Here is a 17,312-nt window from a genome sequence, read left to right as displayed (position 1 = left end):
TTAAATATCTAGTTTGTTAAATATTTAGCTCCAAATTAAATATTTAATTTGTTAAATAAATATTTAGTTTGCAAATTATTTAGTTTAACTAATATTTAGTTTGCAAATTAAATATTTAGTTTAACAAATATTTAGTTTGAAGCTAAATATTTAGTTTGCAAATCAAATATTTACATTGTTAAATAAATTTACTTGAAGCTAAATATTTAGTTTGAAAATTGAACATTTAGTTTGCAAATTAAATGTTTAGTTTAGTAAAGAAAAATTTAGTTTGCAAATTAAATATTTAGTCTGTTAAATAAATATTTAGTTTGTTAAATAAATATTTACTTTGTTAAATAAATTAACTTTGGAGCTTAATATTTCGTTTGTTAAATAAATATTTAGCTGCAAATTAATATTTAGATTGTTAAATCAATATTTAGTTTGCAAATTAAATATTTACTTTGTTAAATGAATTAACTTTGGAGCTAAATATTTAGTTTGGAAATTAAATGTTTACTTTGTTAAATGAATTAACTTTGGAGCTAAATATTTAGTTTGGAAATTAAATGTTTACTTTGTTAAATAATTGTTTATCTCCAAACTAAATATTTAGTTTGCAAACTAAATATTATGTATTATGTAGTTTGCAAATTAATTAACAAAATAAGATTTTTATAAGTGAATGAATAACATAGTGAAAAAATAACTTTTTCTCTTCAAACACGTTAACCATAAATATTGCTCCTAATTTTTGCCTGCTTACTTTACAAGCAGCGCCCTATAGCTGTTTGCTTGCAGCTATAGTGGAACCGATTCGACTCCTTCTCTGGTTCGAAGGCTCGGCCTGACGTTTATTTTTTGTTTTTCAGATCTGTCTAAGAACCGGCTGTGCGAGCTTCCTGACGAGCTCTGTCAGTTCATCTCTCTGGAGACGCTGAGCCTCTACCACAATGGCATGCGATTATTGTCCCCCAGCCTGGCCAACCTCCAGGCCCTCACCTACCTCAACCTCAGGTAACTCAACACCTGTCCATTGTTCTGGGCCAAAGATCCATGCATTTCTTTTATCTTCACCCTACCTGGTCTGGAACGGAAGGAGTGATTTAGAACGACCAAGACCAGGAAAAGCTGGAAAGGAAAGGATATCAAACACCGATCCATGTTGGCCTTCGCAGCTAAGCAGTGTGGTTATACAGGGGAATGCTCACTAACGGCAAACATTGACGCTGAATGAAAGAAGTTGTAGCTAATCATTAAAACTAAGCAGCTGCTGAGAGAAATGATCATGTGACCTTTTACCTCCAAATCCTGAGGTCGAGAGTAAGAACTTCTAGGCAGGTTCGTTGGCGTGCTCCTCCAGAGACGTTTTTAATTCCGTTATTTTAATCTGGCCACTTTCAGAGTCTTAAGGAGCAAAAACATCATTGTGACTTTTGAAAAGACTCGGCTGTGAATTTCTCCTCTCCTGCCAAACATTTCAGACGTCATGAACGTGATTTTATTCCATCTTTCTTTTGAAGTTTCCGTCTAAAACTGGTTAAAATATGTCACAAAACAAATTCCACTATAGTTAAAATGAGTTGCTTCATATTTACTTAAGTATTTAAAATGGTTAACCAGGCCCTATTACACTGTTATGTTGATGATGGTGCCTATTATAATAGGGATGCACGATATAATCGGCCCCCTATCGGTATCGGCCTTAAAACTGAATATCGGACATCGGCCTCCCCACCGATATTTAACCCGATATTTGATCAGCTTCTGAGTTTCTAAAGTCTAAAAAAAAAAAAAAAATACTACTTCTTCTTCTTCCTCAAAAACTTCTTTTTTACAGACTTAAAAACTTCTTTTTTACAGACTTAAAAACTTCTAAAGACGAGGGAAAAAATATTGATCCATTAAAATATCCCAATATCTTCATATGCTGATATATTGCTATTTAAAAACACCATATCAATCTCTTTTACTAATGAAATATTGCTATATGTCATCCTTATGCTACGAAATCCCCCGAAAATTCACCAAATGTTGCCCTATTTTTATATGTTGATATATTGACGCGGTATCGATCTATTTTACTAACAAAATCTCACAAGAATTTGCAAAATATCACGAGAGTTTGTAACAGAACGATGAAATTTCACCAGATTTTGAAAGTAAAATAGATCGATACCACGTTTTTAAAAATCTATTTGATATCAGCGTATGAAAATATATTTGAGTATTTTATTTTTCAAAGTGTCAGAAATGGATAACAAAACTGCTATTTTCAATGACTACTTATTTTTGTCCAGCTTTAACATCGGTATCGATATCGGTTACATGAGGTTTAAAATATCGGCATATCGGATATCGGCCAAAATCCCAATATCGTGCATCACTATATTATAACATATTTCTAATCTTACACAATACTTCAATTACCATGCTTTAAACATCCAACTTTTAAAGGAAAAGTCCGTTCCGCAGGAATAATCAAATGAAAAGAAACAAAAAATCTACTTTGAATAATTAAAATTCAAAGACTGCAGGGGCAATGGGACAATGCAACGATGTTAGCCACTTTTTTAGACTGTTTGGAGCAGCTAAGTCACATATTTTGCAAATGAAATACGATGATTTATATTTATAATAATAAAAATCAACCCTCTTATCTTATTTCAATTATATAAAAATCTAATTGTTATTGTAAGGGGGGAAAAAATACTTATTCTATTGTTAAATTATTTATTTAGATTCTCAAATTAAGGTCAAATATTCAATGGATCATTATAACTAAAACTATACGTTCGCAGTGATTTAATGATTTTAGCCTTAATCAGTAAAAAAATAATATTTTTTGTTGTGATCACTGAGTCTGGGAGCGGCCATTTTTGCCCATATATAGTAGCCCCTCCCTCCTGCCATCTTCCAGCAGTGACGTCACGGTGCGGTAAGCCTAGCGCCATTCTCCCCGCTTTCCAAGCTAAATCAATGGGAACTACTAGACACATCTGCAATCAACAACAATTATTGAAGATTTCCAGAGGACTTCACCATTGAAATTCACCTGAGCTATAGTGAAACTGACAATGCCCACGTGCATGGCAGCTGGATGCTGGAATACATCGGGTAAAAGTGGAAAAATAAAGAGTTATTCCACCTTTCTGATTCCTGATCCTCCACGGACGGGTTGGTCGTTGGATCGCCAACTTGAAGAGGGAGGATTTGCCATCGAACTTCTGGCCAGAGAAAAAACCCCTAATATGTAGCCAACATTTGGAAGAAGAATGTTTTCTAGATGACTTGGATAATAGCGCGTTGTGACAAACACCAGATACAGCACTGGGACTTGATCAACAGCCGATACCGCACCGTGACGTCACTAACCAGTAGGTGGCAGTAGCGTTCTTTGACAAACATGGACGCCTCCAGTAAAGCACATTCACATGAAAATTACTCTGAATTAAAAACACTGATCATTTATTGAACAGGATGGAATAATTTCAGATTTAAAGAACTTTCAGAAGTTTGAATTCTGAATATGAGCGACTTTTCCTTTAAATGTTTTTCCAAAAGCATTTCATCACTTATCCCCTCACTGGAAAAAATCTAAATCTTGATAAGTAATTTTTTCTTAAAATAAGTGCATCTGTTCTTGGATTGAGGATGTTAAAGTTACATTTTTCCAATTAAACAAGACAATTTACACATGAAATAAGAAAACACAATTGCATCGTCTTTTTTTAAGTGCATTTTATTTAATTATCTTATTCTAAGAGTAAAAATACTCATTCCATTGGCAAACTATCTCATTTACCTGCTCAAATCAAGGGTAAATACACTTAATCTAAGAAATACTTACTTATCTCTAGATTGTTTTTCCAGTGCTAACTTTACCAATGCTGGGGGGCAAATAAATCTAAAATATTATGTTATAATGTTTACATCCTGCTTTATAATCCAGATGGTTTTCAAAGCAGGAAGTTCTGCTTCTCAGGGTCAAAAGCTTCTGGGTATAACTGAGGTTGTATTTTGGCTTAGAGATGATTTTTTTAAATAATCTTAGGTTTTCTCTAATGTTTTCTTCACCGCTCGACTTCTCACTCCTCCACGCTATAATTTTACCGTTGCTAGGAGACTAAAAAGCCCTCCGGGTTGCCGTAACGCAGTCAGACTTTATTAGAAAAAAATGAAACTTGTAATTCGGCAGCCTGATTAGGAAAAAAACCTCCTGGAGTAACTGAGATTCTCCCACATATCACAACTCTTTCTTTGTTTTTCTCGTTCAAGCAGAAACGTTTTCGTTGTGTTTGGTTCTTTGAAATGTGTCCCCATGCTGCAGGGGAGATCAGTGACATCACTGCTAATGTTCACGTCTTTCTTCGTCTCCACAGTCGGAACCTCCTGTCCAGTTTGCCTCCTTCCATGTTCCAGCTTCCCCTCCTGCGAGTTCTTATCGTCAGCAACAACAAGCTGTCCTCTCTGCCCTCGTCCATCTACTCGCTCACGCACCTCCGACAGCTGGTACGGCGCACACACTCAGATCTCCTTCTGCTCCTCCTCCTGCTCCCTCTGAGACACAGATCATTTCATCTACATGTGAAGGACCGCCTCAGTTTTATTTCACTGAAATAAACGCCAGGATTCTGCTTCTCACACTGGAAAAAAGTCATTTTTTCTTAAAATAAGTACATTTGTTCTTGGATTGAGGAGGTAAAAGAGACATTTTGCCAATGGAACAAGACAATTTACACTTAAAATAAGAATTGCATTGTCTTATTTCAAGTGCATTTTATGTAATCATCTTATTTTAAGGGTAAAAATACTAATTCCATATGCAAACTAAACCTGCATACCTACTCAAATTAAGGATAAATACACTTAATTTAAGGAATTTTTACTTATATCTAGATCGTTTTTCCAGTGCAGACTCCTAAACTTTAGAGTTTGTACCCAGTGATGGAAGTATTGATACTCGGAGTGAAATCTTACTCCTCTACAAGTAAAAGTTACTCAGTCAAACATCTACTCAAGTTAAATTATGGAAGTACTCACTTTTAAAACGTACTTAAAGTCGTAGGGAAGCGGCTGTTCCAACCGCTGCATTTCTGAATTCTCCCGAGTGGTGCCCGACTTTACACGAGTGAATAAAGTGAATGTGATTGGTTGATTATCAAGGGGGCGGGATTGTTGTGGCCGGTTTTGTCGGAAGCATCTTGCTAACCAGTTAGCAACTTAGTGCTAGCAGGTTCCCAATGGGAAATTCCATTGGGACCAAGTAGCACTAAATTGGTGACTTAGAAACGACGCTGTCAAGGAACGCTATGGACAGAGGAAACATGCAAGAGGAGGAGAGTTTAGTGTCGGAGGTCGTGGATGAGTCTCCTCCCTCTTCTTTTAATGGAGCCAGGCTCAGACTGGTAATCTGTGATAGCGGGCATTTGCCCGGTGGGTCGGTCCTAATTTCAGCATGGAAGGGCCGGCTCTCCTTAAACCATCCCAGCTCCAACACTTCCTCTCTGGTTGAAGCTCCTACCTGTGACAGTAAATGACTGAAAGAGCTCCAATCCAATGTTAACTACCCAAATGATGCATGCAGTATATATAGCCCTTCCTCGTCATGCTCATCCTTCTGACGGTTGGCATATTGTGTCATTTTCTATTTATTATAGATTATAATTTAACTAAAATGCTTTCTTTAAACCAAACTATGCTGTTCCTCTTATATTTGGCGAAATTATTTTTGAATATTTTGCAAACATATGTTGCGGTGCATGATTATGGAAGAAAAACAGTCTCATTGGAATCTTTTTTAACACAGAATTTTAAACACTGATTTTTTTTTTAGACATTGAATTCCTTACACTCAATTTTTATCTGGTAAAAATTCAGCTGCAAAATAAATTCAGCTGCAAAAAAAATTCAACTGCAAAAAAATTCAGCTGCAAAAAAATGTAGCTCAAAAAAATTCAGCTGCGAAAAATTTCAGCTGCAAAAAAATTCAGCTCCGCAAACATTCAGCTGCAAAAAGTCAGCTGCAAAATTCAGCTCCGCAAACATTCAGCTGCAAAAAGTCAGCTGCAAAATTCAGCTCCACAAACATTCAGCTGCAAAAACATTCAGCTGCAAAATACTTCAGCTGCAAAAAAACTCAGCTGCAAAAACAAAGTCAGCTGCAAAAAACTTCAGCTGCAAAAAAACTCAGCTGCATAAAAAGTCAGCTGCAAAAAAAAAGTCAGCTGCAAAAAAAATTCAGCTGCATAAAAAGTCAGCTGCAAAAAATGTAGCTGCAAAAATTCAGCTGCAAAAATTCAGCTCCGCAAACATTCAGCGGCAAAAATTCAGCTCCGCAAAAACATTCAGCTGCAAAAACATTCAGCTGCAAAAACATTCAGCTGCAAAAACATTCAGCTGCAAAAACATTCAGCTGCAAAAACATTCAGCTGCAAAAACATTCAGCTGCAAAAACATTCAGCTGCAAAAACATTCAGCTGCAAAAGCATTCAGTTGCAAAAAACTTCAGCTGCAGAAAAGGTCAGCTGCAAAAAAAAGTCAGCTGCAAAAATTCAGCTGCAAAAAAATTCAGCTCCGCAAACATTCAGCTGCAAAACAAAATTCAGCTGCAAAAACATTCAGCTGCAAAAACATTCAGTTGCAAAAAACTTCAGCTGCAAAAAAACTCAGCTGCATAAAAAGTCAGCTGCAAAAATTCAGCTGCAAAAAAATTCAGCTCCGCAAACATTCAGCTGCAAAACAAAATTCAGCTGCAAAAACATTCAGCTGCAAAAACATTCAGCTGCAAAAACATTCAGTTGCAAAAAACTTCAGCTGCAAAAAAACTCAGCTGCATAAAAAGTCAGCTGCAAAAAAAAGTCAGCTGCAAAAAAAATTCAGCTGCAAAAATTCAGCTGCAAAAAAATTCAGCTCCGCAAACATTCAGCTGCAAAAAGTCAGCTGCAAAATTCAGCTCCACAAACATTCAGCTGCAAAAAGTCAGCTGCAAAATTCAGCTCCACAAACATTCAGCTGCAAAAAGTCAGCTGCAAAATTCAGCTCCACAAACATTCAGCTGCAAAAAACTTAAGCTGCAAAAAAACTGAGCTGCATAAAAAGTCAGCTGCAAAAAAGGCAGCTGCAAAAAAAAATCAGCTGCAAAAATTCAGCTGCATAAAAAGTCAGCTGCAAAAAATTTAGCTTCAAAAATTCCGCTGCAAAAAAATTCAGCTCCGCAAACATTCACCTGCAAAAAACTCAGCTGCAAAAAAATTCAGCTGCAAAAAATTCTGCTGCAAAAGTGTTGACCTTTTGGTGAACTCAAGCCAAAGCAATCTACACTCCATAGAGTCGAGCAGCTTCTAGCCAATGAAATTAGCTCATTTGGTCACGTGACACATTTGGTCACGTGACACCTAGTCTGGCAGTGAATGCTGACACACCGCTGGGCTTTGGCGGTGGACCGGAGTAGATGGAAAAAATGCCAGGACTGAAAATAGTTCCCAGTCCGAGCCTGAATGGAGCGCTCACAGAGCCCAGAGTGTTCAATTAAAAGTTCTCTTTTCTGTTATTCAGTAAAAGTTCGTTTTAAGATCATTTGAGGGGAGAACATTATACTTTTAAGCATCACTATATAGCCCATTTACAGATAAAACATAAATAAATAAATGTTTTGGTCTGAAAAACAAGGTTTGCTTTTCACCGTCAGGACGTCAGCTGCAACGAGCTGCAGAGTTTACCACCAGAAATGGGTCAGCTGGAGAGTCTGAGGGACTTAAACCTGAGGAGGAACCAGCTCACCACTCTGCCTGAAGGTACGGAGAGATCCAGGTCGCTCACCTGTGACCCCTGGGAACTGGTTTGCATGTTGGATTAAACCTCATTCCTCTGATATCAGTAAACTCTGTCCCTCCAGAATGCATTTAGATTTTCTCTGCAGGAGCTGAACATTATTGCTCCACTAATTGCTATTGATCTTCTCATCGTTGATGGAGGCTTAATGCAGAGAATGATTTACAGTAAAGTTCTGTGAATGAAGCTGCAGCTCCGGCTCATCCCACCATGTTTTCCTTCTGCACCTAGAAATATCCGAGCTTCCTCTCGTTCGGCTCGACGTGTCCTGCAATAAAATCTCCCACGTGCCTCTGTGTTACCGCCACCTGCGGCATCTGCAGACCATCTCCCTGGACAGCAACCCTTTGCAAATGCCACCCGCACAAATCTGCTCCAAGGGCAAATACCACATCTTCAAGTACCTGAACATGGAGGCCTGTAAGAACCACGAGGAGCTGGAGAAGCACCTGAACCTGAGGCCCACTGGATTCAAAAGCTGGTGAGGAAAAGCTGCACCTACCTGAACCTTTGCTGTCATGGCAACAGCTATAAATATAAACACTTCCTGCATGCAACACAAAAACTCTCTGCTTCTATTTCCCTGAAATACTCGTTTTGCTTGGTAAGATGTTGGGAAAAATGTAGGAAAACCCTAAATATCTGATTTTTTTTGTCACAGATTTTTATTCAGCTTTAAGCCTGGACTTTGACTAGGCCATTCCATCACAAGAGCTAAACAACCTTTACAATCCAAAGAGCCATTTCTTTCTCAGTTAAATAAAACTTAAGGCCACTTTATGCTTCTGACGCATAGCCTCTGTACTGAAGAGGATTAGGGCCAGTGGAAAAAAAAAAAAGTTAACTGATTTTTAAATTTTATTTCAGTTTAGTAAAGGAAAAAAGTCAGAATTCTGAGAAAAAAGTCAGAATTCTGACTTTTTTCTCAGAATTCTGACTTTAATCTCAGAATTCTGACTTTTTTCTCAGAATTCTGACTTTAATCTCAGAATTCTGACCGAACTCTGACAATAAAAAAGTCAGAATTCTGAGATTAAAGTCAGAATTCTGAGATTAAAGTCAGAATTCTGACTTTAATTTCAGAATTCTGACTTTTTTCTCAGAATTCTGACTTTAATCTCAGAATTCTGACTTTAATCTCAGAATACTGACCGAACTCTGACAATAAAAAAGTCAGAATTCTGAGATTCTTCCCATGTTAAACTGAAATTAAATTTAAAAATCTGTTAAGAATTCTGAGATTAAAGTCAGAATTCTGAGATTAAAGTCAGAATTCTGAGATTCTTCCCATGTTAAACTGAAATAAAATGTAAAAATCAGTTAACTTTTTTTTTTCCAGTGGCCCTAACCCTCTTCTGTATCTCTGCAACCATCAAATCTGTCTCAAAGAAATCCTGACTATGCGTTGGACGGTCGCAAACCTGCGAAGACCTCAAGCTGAAGTGCGCAGACAAAAAGCAGCTGTGATTGGTCCTTGGTATGCCTTTCCAGCTGTCTGTGTGGTCGTCCTTCTTGATTCGGTACCGGGGCGCGGCGTTTTTAAAAACCGAGGAACAACTACAATGGACAACTATGATGAAAGGTTAATCAAGGAGGTTCGGAAGAACAACCACTTGTACTATGCCTCAGACAAATTATATAAAAAAATATATCCTCTTCGATTTCTAGCAACTCTAGATCCATCTCTGTGATATCTTGCAGATGCGCTATTGTTGTTTTGGAAGATAAACACTCCCGCCGGCGCCGCTGAAGTTCTTGTGACCATTCGCTAAAGTTCTCACGAGTTCTTGAATAGGCTTCTTCTTGCGCTTTGGCAGTGATCTGCTGCGCATTCCTAGAAATTCCAGACCGACTGTTAGGGTAAATAATAATGGTTTTGTATCGATGCATCGATCCAACAGCCGACGATCCGATGCATCGACACGTCCGCAAGAGAATCGATTCATGTTTGTTTTGTTTTTTCCTCCGGTCTATTTTTATCCATTTGCTCCTGGGCGTAATTCTCCTCCCGTGCTGCGGTGGCGCTAAACCTATTTTGCCCTCCTACCTCGCTTCCTGGTTATACTCTTACAGCAGTGTGTTGCAGTGAGCTTGATGCAGACATTTTTGATTTATGCCCAATATTGAAGCGTGGTCTGTGCTACACGCTGTGAGTCTAGATACGGCCGAGGCGGCGAGGAAGTGGGGGCGAGTTTAGTCTGACGACGGAGGGACATGAGGGCAAAAAGAGCGGAGATCCAGGTGGATTTTTATAACTAATTTTATATAATTATATAAAATATAAATAATATAATAATTTATATATAATATATTTATATATATATATATATATATATATAATTATATACCAAACTGAAAGATTTTTGTTCTCTACAGTTTAGATTTTAAAAAGGAAAAAACTTTCTATTTTTTATATTTTTTATTTAAAAGTTCAATGCATAACTTGGATGCATAAACACCTGCATTTTATTTCAGTGTTAAATTCTGTTTAAAGTAACAGATAATTAAAAATGTCTGCGGACCTTTACTGGTTGATGATTTTCTTTATTTTGACCCCTCTGATATTTAATTGGTGACCCCTGGTCTGAGTGTTTTTTTTTCAAAGAGGTCTGACTGATGTTGAAGTATACTAAAGTGGTGGAATGGCCTCGTCTTAGATGAGCACTTGTAGAATTACTATTTTTGCAGATATTTCAGGCATATTTTGAAAGCTGCTTGCCAGGATATAAGACAGTGTTTCTTCCTGCTAGGATACAATTCTTAATTATTTTTACATAGAAAATCCAAGCCAGAATAGTTTTTTTTTACATTCAGAGCTGTTTTATGAAGCATACCACAGACACAGCAGAGCATTTACAGTAAATCAGAATTTACAGGTGAAAACTAGAGAGTATATTCTTTACATGGAGCCCAGAACTTTATTTCTACTCCATATGGCCCAAGAGTTACAAATGTTTGAATTTGGAGAGGCCTTTTTAGGCGTTTTTCAGCTGAAAATTTTGGGAATGTTAAGCAGGGTTCCCGCAGGTCCTTAAAAAGTCCTTAAAGGCATTGAATTCTTCAAAATAAAACTAAGGCCTTAATTGGTATTAAAATGTCTTAAATCAGTCTTTTGTAGGTCTTAATTTTTAAAACATCATAAATAGGATTATTTTTATTACGATTTATTTTTGTAATCTAAATAAAACGTTAAAATTTACCTTTTTTTTTGTTTTTATTGCCATTATTGGTTCCGTCCCGATAGCGGAACCAATAAAACTGATTTTTGTTCCCTGCTAAAACAAAGTTTGTGAATTCAGTTAAATAATTGTTTAAATATATCTGTCATTTGTGTGTTTTTAGCTTTCTTCCTGTATGGGAAGCTTTTCAAAATTTGAAACATTAGTGCAGTGGTTTATGTTAAAATAAACCTTTGGGTTAAAGTTGTCGCAAGCAGGTTTTTCTTGTGTTTCTTGTGAATTTGGTCTTAAATTTTTATTTCAAGTGGCTTTAAAAAGTCTTAAAAACTCTTGAATTCAACTTGCCTTATGCTGTAGGAACCCTGGTTAAGGGTTTTAATTTGAGCCTATTTTATGCGCGTTATCAGCTGCTGGCCACGCCCACCAACTCTGTGTTTACGCTACCATTTTACACAGCTGACAGAAATCTTGTCATGACCATAAAGCTGCCAGGCGGTCAGCAGCCTGGCCGTGCTGCAGACTCTGCCTGCAGTCTGTTTTTGCATTGAAAGTGAGTCACACATGATGCAAAACATCCCCGATTCCGCCCTGGATTAAAAGCCGGATGGAAATATAATGTAAATACAATCTTTAGGCTACTGGCATATTTTTGTGTTTTTCCTTCTAAAATGGATCCTTCCCTGGAAGTGAATAACTCATCCACAAACCTAAAAAAAAAACAGTATAATTGGGTTTAGATAAAATATTATTGAAAACTTTTTTTTTGAGAGTTTTAAATTTTGAAAACAACCTAAAAATGCAAATTCTGTTTTCTAGAAACTTTTTTTGCCCCCATAATAAATATTTAGAGGTTTACTGTCGGTGTTTCTGAACTCAGCGGCTGCGTCCTTCAAGTTAGCCGCTTAAGTTAGCCATATTAGCTTTTTGGTTCGACCATTTTTCGATGGAAGTCGGTCTAGGTACCAGATCTGCTCGGGGCCCCGCCCCTTCTTACGACGTCAACATATGGCAACTCCACTCGGACAAACTGTATTGCACCCATTTCTTAAAGGAATAGTACACCCAAAACATGATTAGCCTTCATTTTCTACTCACCCCCATGCTGAACAACACTCTGGAGTACTTTTTTGATATCTCAAATGCATCTGGAGATCTGGGAGGCTTCTTGCTGTCTGCTGACATTCAAATAATGGAGGTCTATGGCGCCCGAGGCAGAAAGGTCCATAAAAGTCCACAAAAAACGTGTCAATATTCCTCCATACTGCTCGTCCAATGTATTCCAAGTGTCCTGAGTGGGTAGCGTCCAGAATTTACTCAAAACGAAGTCATTTAGAATGTTTTTAGAGCATAAACAGTAGTGTATAGGATTTCCTGAAAGCGCGTTCACGAGTCTACGGAAACCGCGGCAGACCAAACCAGATGAAAGTGCGCATTCAGCGTCTGCTCTGCCGATAATGCAAGCGTAGAAGAAGAAATGTGCTGTTTACCTGTGCAAAGAAAGAAACAACGAAAGAAAAATGTCTGAGGACTTCAGTGTTGAGGAAGAGCATGAGTTCTTTGCCGAGCTGAATGCGCACTTTCATCTGGTTTGGTCTGCCGCGGTTTCCGTAGACTGTGAACGCGCTTTCAGGAAATCCTTTACACTACTGTTTATGCTCTAAAAACATTCTAAATGACTCTGTTTCGAGTAAATTCTGGATGCTACCCACTCAGGACACTTGGAATACATTGGACGAGCAGTATGGAGGAATATTGACACGTTTTTTGTGGACTTTTATGGACCTTTCTGCCTCGGGCGCCATAGACCTCCATTATTTGAATGTCAGCAGACAGCAAGAAGCCTCCCAGATCTCCAGATGCATTTGAGATATCAAAAAAGTACTCCAGAGTGTTGTTCAGCATGGGGGTGAGTAGAAAATGAAGGCTAATCATGTTTTGGGTGTACTATTCCTTTAAGGATCAAAGCTCTTTTGAAATCTCAACATATTATTACCTATATTTGCTATATTACATTTAATCTGCGATCTAAAGTAGCTGAAAGTAGAAAACGATCATCGTTAGCCTGGAAGGAAAGTACTGACTTCTAAGACGGACTGAATTCTGCCATTTAATAAGGTGACAAAAAAAAAAGTCTTTGCTCTTTTTATGAAGATCTGTACGGAAGAGGATTAGGGCCACTGGAAGAAAAAAAAAAAAGTGAACTGATTTTTTTTATTTTATTTCAGTTTAACATGGGGAAAAAGTCAGAATTCTGACTTTTTTCTCAGAATTTTGGATCTTGATGTAAATGGGCACCATGAAGGCAGAGATGTGGAGCACTCAGCTTCACTGACAAAGATGTGAGTTGGTTGAAGTGGCCAGTGACACATTGGTGGAAAATGACGGAAATAGGCAACTTTTTACGTGGCCGAGGGGTCCCCTCATTAATGGAGGAGCAGAAGGTCATTAAAACAAGAGAGCTAGTCTCTAAAACAGACATGGCTATGGCTTGATGCTAACATGTTTGTTAGCTGTCAGAATTCTGAGAAAAAAGTCAGAATTCTGACTTTTTTCCCATATTAAACTGAAATAAAATTAAAAAATCAGTTAACTTTTTTTCAGTGGCCCTAATCCTCTTCCGTAGATCTGAGGGCAGAAGAGGACAATTGGAAAATCGATAGATTTTCATGTGATTGATCTTTCTGCGAGATGAACCCACCAACATTTTTTAGAGTCATCTAAAAAATGTAATTAAACATAGTAGATAGGTGGGGGGGGGGGGGGGGGGGGGGGGAGACAAAGGGGTTGAATTTCAACTCAAAAATAAACGTCACAGTTTCCCAGAGAAGCCTGTTTGTGCTAGCGTGTAAACACTGTTTTCATTTCCTCTCCTCCTGCAGCCTGTCGGACCAGGAGCTGTTCTCAGCTCAGTTTGGTGGCCTGGACTCTGGATTTAACAGCGTGGACAGCGGCAGCAAGCGCTGGTCTGGGAACGAGGTAGAGAAAATTCATCTTTATTAGACAGACTTTATTAACAGTGGAGGAAAAGAGCAATTCCTACAAATTCAGTCCTGGTTAGTTTAGTGGAAGATCCTACCGGTCACGCCTTGAAGATCCTCCTGGCGATGCCTGGAAGATCCTCCTGGCGATGCCTGGAAGATCCTCCTGGCGATGCCTGGAAGATCCTCCTGGCGATGCCTGGAAGATGCTCCAGGTGGCGCCTGGAAGATGTTCCAGGCGTCGCCTGGAAGATCCTCCTTTTAGTTTATAATTTCCTGTCTGTCATCAGGACGGTAAATGAAATGATCTTCTCCTGTGTTTTTGCTGATGTGCTCAGTCAGCAGATGACTTCTCGGAGCGCTCCATTCAGATGGCCGAGGCCCACAGGGAGCGGAGCAACCTGGAGGAGGAGGATGAGGAAGAGGAGCGCCCCCTGGAGGCCAACAATGGTGGGGACCGAGGGTTGATCATTGTTTAGCAAAGTGATTTTGGCTCAGTTCAGTCCTGGACTTTTTTTCTTCTTTTTTTTTTTTTCTGTCAGTGAACGGAGCAGCTGAGGAGGTCGGCTTCATTCACAGCAGAGTGATGGAGGAGGTGGAGGAGATCAGGATAGATCCGCCCACTCCTCCTTTCAGCATGCCTCCTTCGGTACGGTCACACTCGTCTTCCTCACCGGTTGATGTTCGACATGTTGGACCTTCTCCTCCAGAGCCCAGTTAGATGCTGCATTAAGGAAACTTCTGGAGATTCCTTTCTTCCTTCCTTTCGTTCGTTCGTTCCTTCCTTTCATTCCTTCCTTTCTTCCTTCCTTCCTTCCTTCCGTTCATTCGTTCCTTCCTTCCTTTCCTTCGTTCGTTCCTTCCTTTCATTCGTTCCTTCCTTCCTTTCATTCATTCCTTCCTTTCATTCGTTCCTTCCTCCCTTCCTTCCTCTCTTTCGTTCCTTCCTTCCTTCCTTTTCCTCGTTCCTTCCTTTCCTTCGTTCCTTCCTCCCTTCCTTCCTCTCTTTCGTTCCTTCCTCCCTTCCTTCCTCTCTTTCGTTCCTTCCTTCCTTTGTTCCGTCCTTCTTTCTTCCTCCCTTCCTTCCTCTCTTTCGTTCCTTCCTTCCTTCCTTCCTTCCTTCTTCCTCCCTTCAGGAGGTCTGATATTCCCTGATGTTTTTTTAGTAAAGCACAGCTTCCAGCTGTAGGAAGTTGAATTTTAGCTCTGTTGCAGAGGAAGGAGACCTTTCAGGCACCATGTTGTCTAATCAGACAATCTGTGATTTTTCCAGGAGCAGGAGAAATATTCATCGTCCCAAAGCCAAGACGCAGCAACCTGCAGGTCAGTCTTTCCTTAAAGCCTCCTAATGCTACATTCACACTTTGAGCCGCAGAATCAGCAGGTTTACATACAAAGTCTATAGCGCCAATTCACAACACCTGTCAACTAACAGATTCTGCAGAGTGGGAGAACAGAGATAGAATGAAGCAGAATGATGAAAAAGTCAAAGTCAAAGTCAAAAAGCCTTTATTGTCATTATATTCTGTGACAAATACAATGAGATTTGGGACTTCCATAACAGCTACCGTGAAATAAAAATAAAATAAAAATATATAAAAAATATATAGATATATTAAAAGGAAAGGAAATGTAAACAGTTACAAAAAATATATATAAATATATTAAAAGGAAATGTAAACAGTGAAAAGGAAATGTAAACAGTGAAAAGGAAATGTAAACAGCACTGGCACAGATTGTGGGGGGGGGGATAGTGCAAAACAGGTGTAAAGTGACCGACAGTGCAGGTCGGAGTTGAGGGGGGGCAATGGCTCGGGGGAAGAAACTGTTCTTGAGTCTGTTTGTCCTGATCCTCATTTGCCTGTAGCGCCTTCCAGAGGGCAACAGGTCAAACAGGGTGGAGCCAGGGTGGGAGCTGTCCTTGGAGATGGCCCTGGCTCTGCTGAGGCACCGGGTGGAGTAAATGTCTGCCAGGGAGGGGAGAGGGCGACCGATAATCCTCTGCGCCGCCTTTATCACCCTCTGCAGCCTCTCCCTGTCGGCAGCGGTGGAGCTGCCGAACCATACTATGATGCAGTAGGTCAGCAAGCTCTCGATGGAGGAGCGGTAGAAGGCCAGCAGCAGATCAGAGTTGAGGTTATACCTTCTGAGGATTCTCAGGAAGTGTAACCTTTGCCGGGCCTTCTTGATGATGGTGGTGATGTTCTCTGACCAGATGATGCGGTCAGAGATGTGGACGCCGAGGTATTTGACGCTGTGAACCCTCTCCACCTGCTCGCCGTTGATGAAGAGGGGAGCTGGCTCAGGGCTGTGCCTCCTGAAGTCTATGATGAGCTCGTTGGTTTTCTTGGTGTTCAGAGTCAGATTGTTCTCTGAGCACCAATCAGCCAGCTTCAGGACCTCCTCTCTGTAGGCGGCCTCGTCGCCCCTGGAGATGAGACCGACCACAGCGGTATCGTCGGCGTACTTGATGATCTGGTTGTGGTTGTGGATCGGTCTGCAATCGTGGGTGTAGAGGCAGAAGAGGAGGGGGCTCAGCACACAGCCCTGTGGGGAGCCGATGCTCAGCGTGCGGGTGGAGGAGAGGTGGGGGCCAACTCTCACAGCCTGGGGTCGGTCGGTCAGGAAGTTGTTAATCCAGGCACATGTGAGAGGGGGGAGTCCAAGGGAGCCCAGTTTGATGATGAGTCTGTCCGGGAGGATGGTGTTAAAGGCCGAGCTGTAATCCACAAAGAGCATCCGGACGTAGCTCTGCTGCTGCTCCAGGCGGTTCACAGCAGAGTGGAGAGCCACGGCAACGGCGTCCTCTGTGGATCGGTTGGCCCGGTATGCAAACTGTTGGGGATCCAGGTGTGGGGGGAGACAGTCCTTGATGTGCTGAAGAACCAGCTTCTCAAAGCACTTCATGATTACCGGAGTGAGGGCCACTGGGCGGTAATCATTCAGGCTGGTGATGGCAGACTTCTTCGGCACTGGGATGATGGTGGAGGTTTTCAGGCGGGACGGAACGGTGGCTTGGGCCAAGGACAGGTTGAAGAGCCTGGTGAAGGTGGGGGCGAGCTCGCCCGCGCATGCCTTTAGCACCTTGCCAGGGACTCCGTCTGGGCCTGCGGCCTTCCTGGGGTTCACTGCCAGTAGCACCTTCCTGACGTTGTGCTCCTGGACAGTGAGTGGGGGGGTGTCAGCGCTGGGTGGGGGAGGGGACAGGGCAGGGACAGGGGAGGGCCGCTGGGATTCTCCAAACCGAGCAAAGAAGCTGTTTAGCTCCTCTGACAGCTGTGCGCCCTGTTGTTCAGTTTGAACGACGCTGCCCCTGAAGTTGGTGATCTCCTGGATGCCC

At 40.4% G+C, this 17,312-nt stretch overlaps 1 protein-coding gene across 1 annotated transcript in view; it reads left to right on the top strand.

The window, feature by feature from the left end:
- lrch4 (leucine-rich repeats and calponin homology (CH) domain containing 4) overlaps positions 1-17,312 on the top strand; it is a 78,568-nt gene that overhangs the window by 48,763 nt on the left and 12,493 nt on the right. The window contains exons 2-9 of the mRNA XM_038299368.1: positions 855-999; positions 4,365-4,494; positions 7,673-7,778; positions 8,047-8,296; positions 13,874-13,970; positions 14,311-14,422; positions 14,515-14,621; positions 15,246-15,295. Coding sequence (XP_038155296.1) covers positions 855-999; positions 4,365-4,494; positions 7,673-7,778; positions 8,047-8,296; positions 13,874-13,970; positions 14,311-14,422; positions 14,515-14,621; positions 15,246-15,295 — 997 coding nt within the window. The remainder of the gene's footprint in view (positions 1-854; positions 1,000-4,364; positions 4,495-7,672; positions 7,779-8,046; positions 8,297-13,873; positions 13,971-14,310; positions 14,423-14,514; positions 14,622-15,245; positions 15,296-17,312) is intronic.

This window comes from Cyprinodon tularosa, unplaced genomic scaffold (assembly GCF_016077235.1).
Source record: "Cyprinodon tularosa strain WSP-4 unplaced genomic scaffold, ASM1607723v1 ctg427, whole genome shotgun sequence".
NCBI lineage: Eukaryota > Metazoa > Chordata > Actinopteri > Cyprinodontiformes > Cyprinodontidae > Cyprinodon > Cyprinodon tularosa.
Note: the sequence above shows the minus strand (reverse complement) of the source record. Positions and strands in the feature narration are given on the sequence as shown.